This window comes from Canis lupus, chromosome 11 (genome assembly GCF_003254725.2).
Source record: "Canis lupus dingo isolate Sandy chromosome 11, ASM325472v2, whole genome shotgun sequence".
NCBI classification, from domain to species: domain Eukaryota; kingdom Metazoa; phylum Chordata; class Mammalia; order Carnivora; family Canidae; genus Canis; species Canis lupus.
Window position 1 is genome coordinate 53651885 of NC_064253.1, and position 18991 is coordinate 53670875.

Below are 18991 nucleotides of genomic sequence, written 5' to 3' on the forward strand. Positions count from 1 at the left end.
GGCGGGTAGGAAGACGTGTGTGCTTGATCAAGAACCCTGAAACTCCTGCCGTATCTGCATCCCTTGTGCCTCTGTCAGTAGATGGAAGCCTATGTCATGCTGCTGGGTGGGGTTCTTCTATTTCTCGCTCTTTTTAAAAAGATTTTATTTACTTGAGAGACAGCACGCAGCTGCGAGGGGAGGAGCAGAGGGGCTGAGCGCGGAGCCTCATGCATGGCTTGATCCCGTGACCCTGAACTGAAATCAAGTCAGACGCTTAACTGACTGAGCCACACAGGCACCTGGATTCTTCTATTTCTTCCACCAGCATTTAACCACAGCGCAGTGGTGGAGTGGGAGGGGAAAGAGGGGAACGTAAGAGCAACCTCACAGCCTTAGGAGGGTCTGCAGGTGTGGGAAGGTGTGTGGGAAGAATCTCTGCTCCAGTCTAGGACAGAGGAAAGGTAGAGGTGGAATGCGGGAATGTGTATTTTTATTTGTGGGCAAGCAGTGCGGATGACCAAGAGAACCCCATGTCCCCCGAGAGGTTGGGACTTGTCTTCCCCCAGGAGCAGAGTGACATCAAGGCTCTGTAGAGCCAAGGCACTGGCCATGGAGCCTGCCAACCTGGGCTTGAGAGCCTCTTCTGCTTATGAGCTACGTGACCTGGTATAGGTTCCTCTTCTCTGTGCCACTCTTTCCCCCTGTTAAATGCCTCACAGGGTGGCACTGACCAGATGATGGGAGAGCCCTCTGCGGATTGCTGGGTGCTGTGCAGACTTGCCATCACTAGGCTGCTGTAGGCAGAGGGGAGGGCTTGGTTGTTGGGGCAGCACCTAAAGCTACCATTGCTGGGCCTGGCGGTGCCTTCCTGAAGGTTGGCTCCCAGGAGGTGAGGATGACCCCTCCGCTCCACTGATTGCTCAGCTCTGAGCTGGGGGCTCTGCCTCCCCAAGTCCTGTCATGCCGCACGTGCCCAGACACCTTGCTCTGGGAACGAACCCAGCGCTGCCCCCCTCAGAAGACCTTCTGTGGTGTATAAAAAGAAAAATAATAAAAAGGATAAGAATATATATTAAATGACTATTTTATTTACACACCCTATTCATAAATAATTGAATCCTCTTTGTGACTGCACAATGATTCCTTGAAGATCTCCTAATGATTACACGGAGGGGCTAAAAGTGGATTGGTGGACTTACATTTGTGTGTGACCATGTTCTCTCACGTATGTGCTTACACTCACACATACACACACACCAGAGGGGAGGCAGGACTACTGGGGTCTTCTGGGGTCTTGGAGAACCCGCATTTGTCTCCCAGCACTGGAAGAGGACCCGTGGGAAACTGTGCCCCCTCCCACAGGTGTGAATTTGTGACCGCTGGAGAACAAAGAGCTGCAGCCCAGGGAGCTCCCGCCCCGCCCCTCGCCCCTCTGGAGCTGCTCTCCTTTGTTCATCCTGGAAGGCATCTCTTTGGATTTGCAAATATTTTAATTCACAGAAACTCAAGGAGGGGGTGGGGGTGGGGGCTGGGGTGGTGCGTTGGCTGTCCTTCTGTCTTTCTCCAGCCCCCATGAGTGGCAACAGCATTCTAGAGACATGCAGTGGTGTGCTAGTACCATACACACGACAAATTGGCCGCGGCACGCAACAGTGGCCGGCGCTGGTGGGCGCCCTCCAAGTCTGGGCCCTGTCACAGAGCAGCGTGGGGCTGGTTCATTCAGAGGGTCCGCACAGCCACCGGGTAGAGGAGGGACAAGTGCTCAGCTCCTTTGATGGGCAGCTTTCTGGTGGTATAGTAGTGGATGACTTCTGGGACACTGTCGAACGGGGGGCTGTTCTGACCCAGAACATACTTCTCTTTGGTTTTGGCCAGTTTCATGTGCATAAAGCCCTGGTTGCTCCTGCAAACAAAATACAGAGGTTATTAGGATCTGCAGACTGACAAAGGCTGAAACAGGCAGGCCGCTCAGGACCAAATGAAATGCAGCTGCACCTCAGAGCTCCCCCAAGCCCAGCATGGACTAGGAACCAGCAACAAACACTGCTGTCGGAGTCTTCTGGACCTTGAGAGCTTCTGGAGGCTTCTTCAGGAAAACAAACCCTTAGACTTGGCTCCTTTTCTTATTGCTGATGCAGACAAGTATTTAAGCCTTACATGGCAGGTACAAAGTATGTTTAAGTCCCCAATTGCCTGACAAGTGTGCAGGACAGGTCATCACCCCCACTTTACAGATGACCAAATAGTGTGGCAGGGATGATAGGAGGGCTATTTTCCAAAATCTGTTGCTCCCCCTCATAGTATTCTAGGAAGGGGTATCACTGTCACTAGGAAGGGGTTGCCCAGCCAGGGACTACATTTCCCAGTCTCCCCTGCAGCCACTGTAGACATGTGACTAGATTTAGCCAATGGAATGTGTCGAGAACATGTGCTCTTCCTCAGCTCTGCCCCTCCACAGGCACTCTTGGTGCTTCCTCCCTCTGTTCACTGAACTCCTCCAAGGTCCAACCTGAATGTTTCCTCTGCCAGGTCTTCCAGGCTTCCACAAACAGGGCTCCTTCCTTCCTCTGACCACACTGAGCATACTCATTCCTCCCCCAGTACTTGCTTTGTTGAACTGCAATTACTTGTCTTCCCAATTCCCCCGAGAGCTTCACAGAGCAGGGCCCAGTCCCTGTGCCCACTATGCAATGGCATTTCCTGAATAGGGCAGTTCCTCGGGAGATCAGAGCAGAGCCCTATGCCCTGTGCCCCATGCAGCCTGCCAGCTACTTCTCGGATAGCAATGGTCACGCTGCCACCCGGCCCTAGCAGACCCCTCCCTCCTCCCACCCAGGTCTCTGGCCACATCGGATCACTCACTCCTGTCACAATCTGCCTTTGTCAGAGTCGCCTTTTTCTTGCCCACTCAGCTCCAAGCCTTTTGCTGCCTGCCACACCTGTAGAAGCTTGGTTTCCAAAACATAGTCTAATTTACCTTATGTTTGTCACTTAGTGAGAAAGCTGGTTCTCTGACCTCCTGCTGCCTTCTCTTGGCACTGAGAACTTGTGACCAGCCCTAGGGGCCTCGATTTCGGGCAAGGCCCAGCCCCCAGCAAGGCTGAACTCCAGCTCTCTTGCTCCAGCAGCTCCCAGAGGGGCACTGGAGGGCTTACACACATCTCTTCCAGTCAGGAGCGGGCTCCCCACGTTCGCCAGCGCCTACTCTATTAATGCATCAATTTGGACTCCAGGACCATTTTCAAATGGCAGAGCAAATGCTTAATGAAGTGCGGGCACTGAGCAATACATCTGCTCATAATAATGTATTTAGAGATGTCACCCTCAGTTTAAAGGAAATCGTTTGGAGAGCAATTATGTTTCAAGAGAGAATAATTCCTGTAAAGAACTAAAATTTAAATCAAGATTTTTTAAGGCTGACAATGTTCTAATTACAGAGCCTGTGGCAAGTTCTGCTCCTCAGTGAAGGGTCATTTCATTAGAGAATTGCCTCGACACATCTGAGAAGCAGGAGGCGCACTTGCTTCAGCTGTTAGAAAGGAAACGGTGTGCATTAAATGAAAAATGTATAGCCCCACTTAAGCGCAGACTAGCTACCCACCACACTGGAGAGATCACGGATATGTGCCTGTCTGGAAAGGATGTAATTGCTTGAACGAAGTGCTGAAAGTGTGTGGCGAAGGGAACTGGGACTAGTTACAAAGCTCTATACTCTTGTTGGAGACCACCTGCTCAGCTCCTCACCCAGAGGAGGGGGGCAAGGGGGCAGGGTGCAGGCTGGAGCTGCAGGTGAGTGACGGAGTGGGGTTGGGGGAGGGTGGGTTTGGCCTTGCACATCCATGTCTCTCTTTGTGAGCGGGTTGAGCAGGGTGGCGTTTTGGGTGCCAGACCATTGGGCTTTAATGTCTGTCACAGATCTATGGCTGGGTGCAAAGCATAGGATGTGTACGACGGGCTCACAGCAGCCAGCTGTGGGCCGAGTCAGAACGTGGCAGCTGTGCCGACAACGCAGGTATGCAGGAGGACCTGCAGGAGGAAGCTGCAGGAGGACCTCATTTCATTTTTAAGGTTAGGGAAAGAAACTTAATATGGTTTAATGGGACGTTTTTACAGTGGTTGTTCTTTTATTTTTAAGATTTTATTTATTAAAAAAAAAAAGATTTTATTCATGAGAGACACAGAGAGGCAAAGACACAGGCAGAGAGAGAAGCAGGCTCCTCGCCGGGCGCCTGATGCGGAATTTGATCCCAGGACCCTGGGATCACGCCGTGAGCCAAAGGCAGATGCTCAACTGCTGAGCCACCCAGGCATCTCTACAGTGGTTGTTCTTAAAACATCCAGCAAGGGAAGTGGGCAGGGATGGTGAGAGGAGCTGATGGAGCCAGAGGCAGAAGCCAAAGCTGCTCTATTCCCAGGCCATGGGCTCAGAATGGCCACCAGGTTATTAGAAACTCCACGTTGAGGTCTCCCCATCAACAGACCTGGGCAGGGTAGAGCAGCCATTAGCACTTCCCTGAAGTGACTCTAGCACTTGTATTTCTATACACACAGGTTTGTAACTCTGAGCTAGGCTGTGCTGAGGGGGCAGCCAGTCACAAAGTCCAGGGACTGTGGCAGAGGACTCCTCCCAGTCCATGGCATGACCATTCCCCAGCAGAGTTTGGATAAAGGCCCACGAGCTGGCTCTCACATGAGGAGCTCCCTGAAGGACTGGCCCTGCCTCCTGGGCTCAGGCACTCTACCCCATGGTTTGCTGGACCCGAGGCAGTCGGGTGGTGCTAGGCTCTGTCTCTGCCTCCACTGGATCTGTGGGGGAGGATAACTGGATGACTTCTGAGGGTGCTTGCTTCTGGACCTAAGGTCCTGGATTCCGTGTATAAAGTGTAAGCTGTTGCCCACTCCATGCTGGCTCCTTGTGGGAAGTGGCCTAGAGGAGGGGTCACGCCCCATTTGTACTGCTGCCCATGGTCCCCAGTCTTATTTTCACAGGGCACTGGCCCTAATGGTCTTCACAGCCAATGTTTCTTGAGCACTTCCTGAGATCCAGGCTGTGGGCTGGGCTCTGACGCTCAGGCAGGTGGTGGCCAACCCAGGCTCACACAGCCATCAGCAGCAGTCCTGCTTCCCTCCTTGGTGGGCCTTTCCCAGGGTCCATGCTCCTGAACTCAGTACCATTCAGCTCCAAGAGAGAATCCTACTTAGTCCTCAATACTCCACAGGAGGCCAGGCCAGGTGATCGGGGAGAGATATTAGACCCTGCACAAGTGACTTCTCGACTCTGGCCTCAGTCCTCAGGTGCTGACTGCACAGGGTTGATGGAGGGCCACAGAAAGCACAGGGCGGCACGGAATGGTCATCCAGGCATTGGGGATGGCCTGTCTTGACGGGTGAAGCCCCCAGCTATGGAGACAGGGTGGTGACCCATCACATGGGGTTGGCAGACTCTGAGAAGTGAGCAGGCTTGCTTTTTGAGACGATCTGTCAAACTCCGACTCATAAAAAGATCAGCTAAAACCTTGTCAACACACAGTCAAGAGATGTGTTGTAATAATACACCCTGATCAGTAGGTCACAAGGTCCCCGTGAGTGGGATGTTACCTAATGACAGCTAAAGATTTAAAAACAGCTGCAGGATGGCTTTAATGACTCCCAACTCAATACAGAAGACATCTAGCATAAGAAGAGAAAAAATTGGAATTTCTAGGGAGAACATACGGTGCTCCAGATAACCAGCATGCCCAGGGGCGCTATGGCTGCTCTGGATAGACCTTCTGGAGCTAAAAGCCGCCCGGGGACCATCTCCTCTCAACCTCTTGGGGAACTTTAGAGGATATTGAGCTTGGGAAGGGCAACATCCTGCCCAAGGCACAAAGCAAGGTGGGGTGTAGTTGCCGCCAGAACCTGGAGCCCTTGCATCCAGGCCCAGGTGGGCCAGGTCCCAGGCCACGCTACCTCCCTGTCATCACTTCGGGAGGGCAGTGATCCCCGGGGAGCTTGGACAGGCCTCTGCCGCCTACCAGGCTCCTGCGTCAGTCCTGCCTCCTTTGATAGGACATCTTCCGAGAGCGAAGTCACAATTAAGGGTGTCTCCGTGGCTGACCTGTCTAATGAGTCATGTAAGGCTGGGGGAGGCTGGGGGTGCTGGGGCTGTCACCGCTTTTAGATCACACATTAACATCACAAAAAGCACCTCCTCATCACCAGGATTATCAAACGTGCCTGGTGTGCCGGGGCCTAATAACAGGCCCCACCTCGTCTCATAATCACGGGCTTTAATAAAACATCACTCAGCCCGCAGCTGCCGGCCCGAGCAGGGTACAAGGCCTCACCTCTCGCTTTTAGACCTAATTGCTTGATGCATATTTCATGAAGAATCCTGAGTAATAGTTATGTTAAATCGTTTCTTTTCATGATGAAATGACTTAAAAATACTTGCATATAATATTTATGCAGAAGGCAAGGAAATTGCCTTTTGGGACCAGCATGTAGGACCTGGTTACAGGAATCCACACACAGTGAGGATCTTTGGTTCCCCTCTTCTGAAAGGTGGTTGGGAACTGCTCCCTTGACAGAGATGCCCCATAACAGCGGTCCTCAGCTCAGAGCCACCCTGGCTCCCCAAGGCACAATGAACAACACCCGTACTGCTGAAACCCCCAATGTGCGGTAGGCATGGAGCTGAGCTGTTGCTATATGTTATCTCATGTAGGCCCACAGTGATGCTGTTAACTTGGTATAACTACCACTGTATACATATGGGAAAACTGATGCTGGGGGAGGTTGTGTGCCAAGTCCCACAGGACCTGGTAGGGCTAGCTCTAAAGTCTATGTTCTCTCCTTAGCCTGAGGGAAGCATTCAGGAATCTGAAGCTACCACTGCAGGCAATCTCATTTTTCCCTGCACAGCCACCAATCCAGATGGATCCAGGTGTTAGGTGGGCCTTCGGACTTTTTCTGCTTGGAGACGTGGCTTCCCTGTAGCTCTGAGAGCTCCTAAGATCAAGAATCCTGTCTGCTCATTGTGACATTTCTCAGCAGGCCATGTCTCACTTACTTCTGGGCCCTCAGCACCTGCCTGGCTCATAGCTGGGCACGTGGTCCATCTGTATATTGTCTATCTATCCGTCCATCCATCCATCCATCCATCCATCCATCCATCCATCAGTTATCTAGTTGAGGGTCTGCCCTGAGCCACCAACAAGGCCCCATACATCCTCCCCTCTGGACTGTAAGCTCTTGAGGGCAGGCTGGTGGCAGTTCCACCTCATCTGTCAGTGTGGCCCAGCTAAAGTAGGAACTACTTCCCTCAAGGCCAGATAAAGTAGCTGTTTTGTCTGGGTAGCACTGGTCTTAGGACATCCAGTGAGGACCAGCTGAGCAAGTTTAGTGAGAGGGGCAGAGCCATGAGGAGCACCCAGAGGTTTACCCCTTTAGGGGGTCTAAAGTCATGCACCTCTCATGTCAGAAACAGAAGTCTCGCCTGAGGGAGGTCACAAGGAAGAATGGGTCAGGCCCCTCTTTCCTCCAATCCTTCCTGGGGTGACTAAGCCAGCCAGGGCTCCCTGCCCAGGCCTAAAGAAACCAAACACAAATATGAGACAAGTTCTCTCCTAAAGCCACAGTCTACCTGGGCATTTGAAATACCCTCCACACATGTCGTAGTTCCCCTGCCCTCTGTGAGCACAATGCCACCTAGTGCTCACCCTCAGAGCCCAAGCCTCTGTTGAGGAGGAGATAGACACAGATGTTCATGCTGAATCTGGGGGGGGGGGGGGGGGGGGTGGTTCTAAGCCCCACCCTTACACTGGTCCATTGTGACCCGTTGTGACCCTCGTTGTGACCCTCCGTGAGGGAGCTGGCCTGGAGGGTGATCATGAGCGAGATACCTCCTACAATTGTGGGTACCTAGCTAGGGTCCTGCAAAATGCTTGTTCCTGACATAACTCCCCCCCACAGTTGGCAATGCTGCCTCTGCAAGCAGATGGCTCTGTGATTCAGAAGGTCTGCTCCCCTCCTAACTTAACTTCTCTCTGACCTCCAGCAAGATGGGATCTTTTCCTGAGTATGCCTACAGAGACATTCTTATCACTATATCTGTGAGCAGTATGTAGCCACTCCAGAAACAATCCTGAGTGCCTGAAGAGAAGCATGCTGTAGGAGACCTGGGCCTGCTCTGGGACAGAAATATTCAAAACTCAAGTGCTGGGGACCCTCAGGGGACAGGTACCTAGTTGCCATCTCCTGAGGGCCTACTGTGTGCAGGCGCTATAGCACCCGCAGATGCTGTGAACCTCGAGCAAAGGGCTCAGAGCCTGGCACACAAAGATGTACGACAATGTTAGTAGTCACCCTTGGTCCACAATTGGATCAACCTGTGGCCTCATGAAGACACTGGGAGGGTTGGGATTATCTGCAAGACATCCACGGCACAGCTGAAAAGACCAAGGGCCAGCGGGAGAAGCAACTTGCCCGGGTCACAGTGAGAGGACATCAGGGTGTTCCGAGCTAGAGGGCCAGGAAGTCAGTCGTTCTAGCTGTATGATGGGGTTTTCCAACTGCAATGCAGGAGTCAGAGGAGTCAGAGGAACGGAGGCTCCCTCCAGCTGAGATGGCTTAGGAGTCAAGGGAGCTCGGGGAAGGGGCTTCAAAGGTCACATGGCAAATACCTGCATGCCACCCACTGCCTTCCAAAATAGCCTTCACAGTGACAAGCCTAAGATGCACATGCCAAGTTATTGCGAATAAACGTTTAAATGTAAATGCTGCTGAGCCAAACGACTTGATTTATAACCAAATAATTAGACTTTCAATAAACGCATCAGCAGCAATTAGCCTTCCCGAGCAGCCCGGGCATTTCTCAAGCTCTAAGTTGGCAGCCCAGGGTGAGGGCCTTCAGTAAATCATGACAAAAAGCCAGCTCCAGGCAGAAGGAAAGCTGGCAGATGCCTCTCCCAGCAAACATGGAGAGGCATAAGGTTTGTTTTGTGCCACACAAAGCAGCAGGTAGGCAAAATGAATCCATTTTGGGCAATTTTCTCAGGAGAAGACTAACAAAGTTTTAGACAGGAGGATTTTAATGATCAGGGCTGACAACAGAGAGGGCCTCCCATTTCTGGAGGTGTGAAAGCAGGAGGGTAATGAGGTGAAAGGCTGGGTAACTTTCACAGTCCCCTCATTTGGTACTCCTATAGGTCCTCAGGCTCAGCCAAGTATACATGAAAACTGCAAGAGGAGGGGTGGAGGTTGGGGTGAGGGTGACATGTGAAATGTCAGTGCTTTGGGAAGGGGCGAGAGGGTTTGCGTGTTTTGTTTCCCTCTTTACTTCTAATTGAGGACTTTACTTTCTTTTTTCTTTTCTTTTTTTTTAAAGATTTTATTTATTTATTCATGAGAGACAGAGAGAGGTAGAGACATAGGCAGAGGGAGAAAGAGGCCTCCTGCATGGAGCCCGATGTGGGACCCGCTCCTAGGACCCTGGGATCACGACCTGAGCCAAAGGCAGATGCTTTACCACTGAGCCACCCATGTGCCCTAGTTGAGGACTTTTCTAGGAACGTGAACATGTTTTTGTGTTTGGAACAGGTGGAGGTTGGCAGTGGTGGCTGGACGGGGTCAGATGCCTGAGTTCAAACTCTGATCCCACTGATGTCATTGGCTAGGCAAGTCCCTTCTCCCTGGGTTTCAGTGTCCCCATTTGGAAATGGTGGAGGAGGTCCCTTCAGCAATAAAGTTTTCAATGAGGGACATCTTGAGGTGGGTAAGGGCCACCCCAGCAGCAGCCAGGACTAGGATAAGACAGGATGGCTACACTCAATGCAGGAAGACAGACAAGTAGAGCACTGGGCACAGCAGATCCCCAGGCTTAGGGATGGGGATGACAAATGAAAAAAGCAATCCTAACACCTATGCCAACAGATGGACAGAACGTATTCACACCCAGAGCGGTGTCCATCTACTAGGACAGGTCCTTCCCAGCCCACAGTCTCCTTGGAGCAGTGGTTCTCCACTGAGGTGAGTTTATCCCTTCTGGAGAGTATTTGTCAACACCTAGAAACTCAGGTGCTGCTAGCATCTAAGTGGAAGCTCAGGGTGCTGCTAAAAAGCCTACAATGCATAGGACAGCCCCACAACAAAGAACAATCCAGCCCCAAATTCCAACAGCACTGAGGTTAAAGCCACATGCTATTTTCCAGTGCCGAAAAATCTGCATCTATGAAATAGGGATAGTGAATAGTGAGTGTTCACCCTCACAGTAGTTGTGAGAACGTCCTTGTGAATGAGTGCAAATGCTTGATATGTGTTAGCTCACCCAGTTCCATATTTAAGGGCTTGAGACACAGCACGGAATCTACCCAACAGCTTGGCTGCAAAGGGCTCCAGGCTGTTTCCAAGGACCAATCTCCCATCCTCCCCACAACCAGCAGATTGGCGGACATGCCACACTGAAGGAAGCTCCAGCACAGGGACCAGGCAGATGGTGGGCAAAGGCAGCTGTGGCAATGAGCACCAGTGGCTGAGGAGAGGACTCTGAGGGGCACAATAGTACCTAGAGGAGCTGAGCTGGAAACCTGGGGTGATCCAGGTGAGGCTAAGACACAAGGGGACACGGCACACCTGGGCGAGGAACGCAGGACAGCTCCCAAAGGAAGCACCACCTGTGGACTCCGGGTCCCCTAGACCTGGGTCTGAGACCCTGCCCTGCCCCTTTGGGCTGTGGTGCCCTTGGCCTCAGCTTCCTCATCTGCAAAATGGAGCTTGTACTCACCTCACCTGCAAGGGCTATCTGAGGTCTGAGCTGGGCAGTGCATGAGCAAGTCTGGCAGGTGCCACAGCTCAGAGTTCTGACATGGCTTTGTTTCCACCCGCTCTGCAGGAGCCTGCATACAAGTTGCTGCCCATCTGGTTTGTCTTGCTGGCTCCATGCAGTCTGGGCTGAGCAGTGAACGTGTCTTCCCGTCTGTCTGGTCTATCATTCACACACATGTTGGCAGCCTAGAAGCCATGGATGGCTAGGCAGACTCTGGCTGTGGGACCACCTCCTCCACCTGGGTACCCACCTGGCTGGGGTGGGAGGCCTAAGCTCTGGCCCAGCTCTGTCACCAGGTGACACTGGGAAGGGTGTTTACTTCCCTGACATCAATTTCCCTGAACATCAAGGGGTATTTCACAGCACTCTCAAAAGCACATTGTTACACACAGGGGTCCACATGAAAACGCAATAGGAAGGATGAGGAAAGAAGCTTCTGTGCTTAAAAAGTACCAGTCAGGGGCACCTGGGTGGCTCAGTGGGTTAAGTGTCTGCCTTCAGCTCAGGTCATGATCCTGGGGTTCTGGGATTGAGCCCCACATCGGGCTCCCTGCTGAGCAAGGAGTCTGCTTCTCTCTCTCTCTCTCAAAATCGTTTTTTTTAAAAAATATTTTATTTATTTGTTCATGAGACACACACACACACACACACACACAGAGGCAGAGACACAGGCAGAGGGAGAAACAGGCCTCATGCAGGGAGCCCGACATGGGACTCGATCCCAGGTCTCCAGGATCACGCCCTGGACTGAAGGTGGCACTAAACCGCTGAGCCACCCAGGCTGCCCTCTCTCTCAAAATCTTAAAAAAATACTGGTCATGTATGATCTATGGTATTTATTAAATACCTATGATGTGTATTGCTCTGTATTCACCATTTATTTCTGAGGCAGACGAGACAGCTAGCAGAGGCTTTTGAGACAACTTGGTTTCCTGCCCTCGTTTTACAGGTGCCTTCGAGGCCCAGAGAGGGGTGAAGGTTTGCTTCTCTTCACCCAGTGAATCAGGGGCTGGAATACCTCTATACCCATCCCTCTGCCAGATGTAGGGGATGCTTGGCCACTACCAGTAGCCTTTATACGCTCTTGTCAGCAAGGATGGGGTATGACAAGGTGGAGGCTGGGGACGGGGGAAGGGTGCAGACAGGAGCAGGGATGCATCATCTCCCACACCCCGAATCTCATCCTCTTCCTTAAATTGTGGGGCTTGGCCCACTCTTCTCCCAGCCCACCTCCTGTCCTGGTGGGGGCCTCCTGTGCTAACTGACTGAGGGCATCCATTAGCATAGCAAGGAAGAGACTTGCCCACAAAGCACCTGATCCAACTTACAGTTTTGCTTCAAAAAAGAAAAAAAGAAGTAAAGAAAGAAAATCCAGGAGGGTCTTTAAAGACTAAAAGTTAAAACAGATCTATCTGCTCAGTGACCCTGTACCTAACTCGAGGGTATTTCATCCTCTTTGGCATCTCAGAGGGACACAGTTAACTAAGCCACCCAAACACCGTGGCCAAGGGCCTCTGCAAATCATGAATGACAGTGGTTCTCAGTGGAGAAATTCTCAACAGTCCTTGGGATCTGGGCCTCAGTTTCTTCATCTATGAAATGGGGAATAGTTTCCAATGTCCCTGAGGTCCACTGAAGGCAAGTGAAAAGAGCTCTGCACTGCATATTAGCTACCTGGTCCTGGCCCCAGCTCCTGCCCTCTCAGGCCTCAGTTTCCCCATCTATCCAATGAAGGGACAGGACTGGAGGACCCCCAAGGTCCCATAAACCTGTAAACCTTTGAAGCTTGGCACATGGGAGATGCTCACACCACATGAGGAGGAAAGAATGACTACTTGGATATCAAACAAGAGGATTTACCTTCCTTACAGAAGGCCCAGAGTCCCAGGGTTGGAAGAAGAGTGCAAGTTTCTCAAAAATAGTTTCTTTAGGTATGCCTAAGAATGCCCACCTCACAGTCCCTCGACATTTGTTAAACCTGGAGCTCCCTGGGCCTCTTGGAATCAGAACTGCCTTTTGTTGTTTTTAAAGATTTATTTAATTATTTGGGGGGGGGCAAAGGGAGAGAGAATTTTTTTTGTTTGTTTTTTTGATGTTCAATTTGCCAACATATAGTATAACACCCAGTGCTCATCCCATCAAGTGCCCCCCTCAGTGCCCATCAACCAGTCACCCCATCCCCCCCGCCCACCTCCCCTTCTACTACCCCTTGTTCGTTTCCCAGAGTTAGGAGTCGAGAGGGAATCTTTGCTAAACTCTTTTCTAGTGTCTGCTGACCTCCTGAGGCCACCTCCTCCCACGTTCCAAAGGATAGGATCTCATGGATGTGCAAGTGTCATCGGGTGCAGATAACATTCACTTCCGGACCAAAACCAAAAGGGGCACCAGGTCCAAGAACATTAAGAAACAAAGGCCACTGGCTCTGGCTATACTTGGAAAGTTTGCAAATGCAATTTTGCAAGGTCAGTCAGCCCTTAGTAATCTGGGCTCTGGAGGGCGAGTCCTCTCGTGTTGGGCATTCGTTCTGGCAGCTTCTTGACAACGTCTGTCCACAGGGTGGAGAATTTTCTCGAAATTAAATCTCCAGCTCTTTGCTCCCTAATGAAATTGATTTCTGCCTTGATACACAACAAAGCTTTCATTTTATTATTTGGCCAGGATTTGACCACATTAATTATAGTTTTTTTTTTAGCATGGCTGCAAGTAATTGGGTTCCAAAAAGTTACTTACTATGGAACTGATTGCTTTTTAAAATCACAACTCCTACAAAAGTAAAATAGTCAACCCTCGTTTCTTCATAGAATGCTTTAGTTCAGATTAGAACAATTCAAGATAGATAAAGTATTTTTCTGGCCTGAAAAATATGAACTCCAAGTGGGATTAAGCTAACATTTGAAGACTGTGGCTCTGAAATCTGGGTGTGCCCAGATCACTCAATCTTATGCATCTGCCGCCTCAATGGTTTTATCCCTGCTTGTGTCAGAATTCCTACGCTACCCCACATTTTCAATCAACATTACTGGCATAATTCTGCTTGCCTTGGAGGACACTCTGCAGAGGCCTGTTTCAACCAATTTCTCCTAGGTACCTGCGACTGCAAAGAGCCTGCTGGGCACTGTGTAAACACATTTCTTACTGGGATGCTATGTCCCGTGTGGGTGGGGTATACACCTTTAGTGTCAAGTGGAGATGGCGGGTACACGGCCTGCCCTTTGGCAAAGCAGGAGATCAAAAGAATGAAGAACTGGGAAGGTGGAGCACTGGCATGGCCACAGGTAAGTCCCATGTCTTGTGAGTTCTTTTCCTTGAGGGCAAAGTGTGGATGCTGTAAAGAGCCAGAGAGAGCTGACTGGGACTTCAGAGTTTTTTATAAGGCATATGTCTATCCATCTGGTCACCTGGGCCAGGGTTGGGGGGTGGGCAGGATGATGTGATCGGGACAACTGAAAACTACTTGGGACCATAGGACGAAGGGATGCTGCAGAGACTTCTCTTCTAATCCCAAATCTAAGTAACCATCCTTCTACTTTGCTGATAACTTCTCAATAAGTTTTCATCTTCCACAGTCCTGATCAAATGCCACCTCCTCCAGGAAGCCTTCCAAGATGCCCTGGCCAAACTTAACTTTCTTCCTCCTTCACTTATTCTCTGCCACATCTCCCTATAATATCATAGTACTCCCCTCCTGCTTGTCTCCTTGCCCAGACTACCAGTTTAGAGTCTGACATGTCTTTGTCTTCCTGTCCAGTTAAAGGCCTAGTGCAGAGTAGGAACACAGCAGTGATAATCACACTGCTGACTTGTTTGTTGGCCCTGCCCTGGAAATCTGTGGAGAATGTGGCTGGCTGGTTCCCACGCTGGTTGAGACCATGAACAGCGTGTGGATGTTCAAAAGGAAAATAGGGGAAAAAAAAAAAAAGTTCTAATTAAAGCATTTCTAATAAGCTGGCTTTGCCAAACCAATTGTTTCTGATATTCCTCTTGGGTGAAGTAATCTTAAAGAGAGAGAGAGAGAGAGCATTAAAAGTGGCAGAAATCACCCCTGGCTGGAAAGGAGATGGTGACTGCTCACTAGGGAAGCTGCCCAGGAAAAAGCAGGTTTGAGGCACTAAGGACCAGAATGGGGAGGCCTCCGTCCCAGCAAATTGAAGGGTGTGCATGTGTATGAATGTGACACAACACACGCTCAAGCATAGCAAAACATCCATTTTTATAGTTTTAGCATTTGAACTGTGGGAGCAAAGATAAGAGCTATAAAATCTGACATCTGATTTTATAAATCTGCCTCAAATACCAAGAATGTTTATGCAGAAAATGGGAGAAGAAAATACAGTGCTGTGGGGCTTAGAGGGTGACAGCACCCGGCCTCTGTCAGTGATTTGCCATAGGACTCCGGGGAGGTCTTTTTCCCCCATCCCAAAGCCAGGGACTTGACCCGGATGATTCAAGACCCTTCTGATTCTAAGGCCCTGACGGTATCAGGAACAACAACCCTCCATTTTGGGATTTTACTGTATGAAGCTATTTGCTTCAAGCCCTGCCAAATGCCTCTAGGTAGGAGCTAATCGTATTTCCTCTGGGGGCCTTGGAGTTATTTACCTAGTTAGAAGCAAAGTAAGACCACAATACTTTCCTGGGGCAAGCACTGAGGCTCTGCAAATAACCCCACCTGCATTAGCACAGCCTCTAAGTTTACAGTCCGTTTTCCTTCCTTCTACTGTGTTCCTGAGCCTCAGGGCTCAGGAGGCTCAGAGCTGTGAAGCCACCTGCTGGGTGACCCTCATGCAGCTCATGCAGGTGGAAACAGTAAGATTCAGGCCCTGGTCCTCTGGCCCCCTGGCTGCATCCTTCTCCATGTTGCTGCCCCTTCGCTGATGGCAGATATGGGATCTGTATCTGTTACCATGGCCGGTCCCTGCAGCACCCATATGCCCTCCCCAAGTCCCCAACCAACCCATTCCCAGATGGTTTTTGCAAAAATATTATTAAATAAGTCATATTAACAAGATGTTAGAAATGTAATTGGAAAGAAATGTTTTTCTCATTTGGAGAGACCACCCAGTGGCTCAGAAGAGAAGCTGTCCTGGGGCACGAGAGGGTTCCTGGCGACAGACGGGCAGTTGGAATGCCTCCCCTGGCGGGTGAGCCACACAAGCAGATTTACGCGGGCTGATATGAGATAATTAAAAACCAGCTGGAAATGTAATCGGGGTGGCTCAGATGCTGGAGGGGACCTGGGAGCTCTCAGGGGAGCAAAAACTGCATGCTTGGCTGGGAGGGGAGATGTGGCAGGTCAGAAAGGGAAACCCTAGCCTGTCTGTGGGCATGCTTGGCACTGGTAAGCCAGTAGGGGCTCTGGAGAATGGGCTGACAGTGTGAATGCAGGTGCCTCTTGCCTCTGGGTTCTGAACAGCAGTGGAAAGAGGGCAGCTGGGCTAGGGAGAGCATGTTTTCCTGCTTTTTAAAACAGACCGTTTCAGATCCATGTTGCAGCTGGCGATACCACCACGCACCAGTCATTCAGAAATCTGGATGAGGTCCTGACTCCTCCCTGCCTTTTTAAAAAATATTTTATTTGACAAAGAGAGAGAAAGAGAGAGAGAGAGAACACAAGCAGGGGGAGCAGCAGAGGGAAAGGGAGAAACAGGCTACCCTCTGAGCAGGGAGCCCAGATGAGGGGCTGGATCCCAGGACCCCAGGATCATGACCTGAGCTAAAGGCACTTAACCGACTGACTCCTCCCTCTTTCTCGCGGTCATCAGTTACACCACAACAGGTCTTCCTTTCTACTCCCTCAGCCCTAGTCCCCCTCAGCAGCCAGCCTGCACTCCTGATCCGCCTTCCAGACACATCCATGGTCAGATGGGGCTTCTGTAAATCTGTCTTGCCAGCTACGGAGACCACCGTTGTCTCTTGTGAGCTTGCCTCAACCTCCTTCTCTGCCACCAGATCCCCAGATGCTCCCAGCTTCTGCTGCTTGAGAGTTGGACCCAAAGAAGAAACTGAACTCCACAGCTAAGTCATGTATCCTAACACTGTCACTTCAGAGCCAGAAAAACCCCAATGTATTCAGGCTCCCACCAGCTGAGGGAAGTAGCCTTAGGATCTCTGGCCTTCTACATGTCACCTTGGGGAAGATGCCTGGCAATGGGCTTGTGACCCAGGTCTTGCTCAGTAACTCCGGCTATGGTCCTAGGGCTACAGACACCTGCCTGGGCCCTGGCTGGGCTTCTTGGGCCCAGCTGGAGGGGAAGGCTTGGGGGTGTTTCTGCTCAGAGAGGGTCCACAGGGCAGAAAGCGGGCACTGGGCTGCACTAAAGTCCAACTCTTCACTCACTTGCAGTGACAGAGTGAGCCTGCTGCTGCATGTGTAAGACGAAGTTAATCCTTCCTGCCCTTCTAACCACATGCTAACTACCACGGTGGGATGGCTTGATATTTTTAAGTATCAGGTGCCCTGGCATGTATCACCTCACTTTAGCATTTCCACAACCCAAACCTAGGCCCCACAGTGCTGAAAACGTCAACTGCAACAGGGCATCCACTCAAGAAAGAAAGGAGTTTATGACTCATCTGGTGTCCCACAGCTAGACAGCACCTGGGCCAAGATTTGAACTTGGGTTTCCTGGGCCTGAGCCATAATCACCAAAGCATCATGTGTAGAATGAAGGAGAGGTGCCCATTTTAAGGGCAGCATCCTTGAAACTGTGTTATCACTGGCAGGGCATATTTTCCCAATAATGTTGAATACAGGGAAACCTCTACTATCCCTCCCCCAGTGCCTTTCGATGTATGTCCTTTCATCCTGCGAGGTATCTGCACTCTGAGGTTCACTGTTGTCAGTTCATCTCCTGCAAAAAGCGTTTGAGGTACCTCTGTTTTGCCTACAGCAGCAGCTCCTAACTGGCATTTCCTTTAAACTTTCTGGAAGGAGAAAGTACACTGCACACTAATTGAGCAGAAAGTTCTTTTTTCCTCCATCAGCCTGGAAAGGATGTGAAATCCTCCATATAGTGAGAGCAAGGCACAGACCTCCCCCAACTCTAGCCCTGTCCCTGCTGCCCTCTGTCTCAGCCTGACTCAAATGCTGCCAGAAAACAGGGCCTGGCCAGGAAGCCAAGAGATGGGCAAGTTCCTTTATCTCTCTGGGCCCCAGTTTTTTCTGTATAGGGCACCAAGCCAGGCGATCTAAAAGAGCTCCTTTTGGGGCCACCCGGATAGCTCAGTTGGTTGGGTGTCTGACTTTTGGTTTTGGCTCATGGTCTCAGGTCGTGAAATCATGCCTGTGTGGGCCTGCATGCTCAGTGTGTGTGTGTGTGTGTGGGGGGGTCTGCTTAAGATTTCCTTCCTCTGCCCCCCACTCCTCATTCGTGCATGCTCTCTCTAAAATAAATAAATACATCTAAGAGGGGAAAAAAGATCTCTGTTCTGTAAATCCCAATATTTCTGCTTAGTGTACTCAGTGCAGAGCTGCTGCCCTGGCTTGCCACAAAAATGCTTCTCCATGAGAAAATGAGGAAATGCTTGTTTTTTTTTTTTTTTTTTTTAAAGATTTTATTTATTTATTCATAGACACAGAGAGAGAGGCAGAGACACAGGCAGAGGGAGAAGCAGGCTCCATGCAGGGAGCCAGATGTGGGACTCGATCCCAGGTCTCCAGGATCACACCCCAGGCTGCAGGCGGTGCCAAATCGCTGCGCCACCAGGGCTGCCCCAGGAAATGCTTGTTGAGGTGTCCATCATCTTCAGCTGGGAGATCAAAGAGGTTGAGTGACTTACACAAGGTCACACAGCCAGGAAGAGGGCACCATGAATTTGACTCTAGCTCTGTGTGATTTGAAGTCTCAGTCATAATAATGCAGGGTTTTGAGTTACAGCCTGCATAAACTCTAAAATCCCACCCTAACAAAGAGGAGGGGGTGTGGGGGTGGACAGAGACTTCTAGGCCAGACCCAGATAATCCATAAGGCTTTGGACAACCTGAGCTCTTTCCTCAACTTGTAGTCTCTCTAACAAAGACTGCAAGTTACCACTTATTAACTGAGCACTTACTGCATGCATGCTGGGCACATAGAAGTGCCTCACACATACTATTTTTTCACTAATGTATCTATAAAACCCATTTTACAGATGAGAAAATGGAGGCTCAGAGATGTTAAGATTCTCATGCCCGAGACCACCTTGCTATTAAGAAGGCAGAGC

The 18991-nt window shown here is 50.6% G+C and overlaps 1 protein-coding gene across 2 annotated transcripts in view; it reads right to left on the bottom strand.

Annotated features, from left to right (window-relative positions):
- Positions 1-1050: 1050 nt before the first annotated feature.
- Positions 1051-18991, bottom strand: part of SHB (SH2 domain containing adaptor protein B) — a 139387-nt gene continuing 121446 nt past the window's right edge. Inside the window, exon 6 of one of the 2 annotated variants that reach the window (XM_025431957.3) lies at positions 1051-1885. In XM_025431957.3, coding sequence (XP_025287742.1) covers positions 1702-1885 — 184 coding nt within the window. In that variant the 3' untranslated portion in view covers positions 1051-1701. Of the gene's footprint in view, positions 1886-16765; positions 18539-18991 lie in introns of those variants that run through there. The other variant, XM_025431956.3, reaches the window with a different exon arrangement.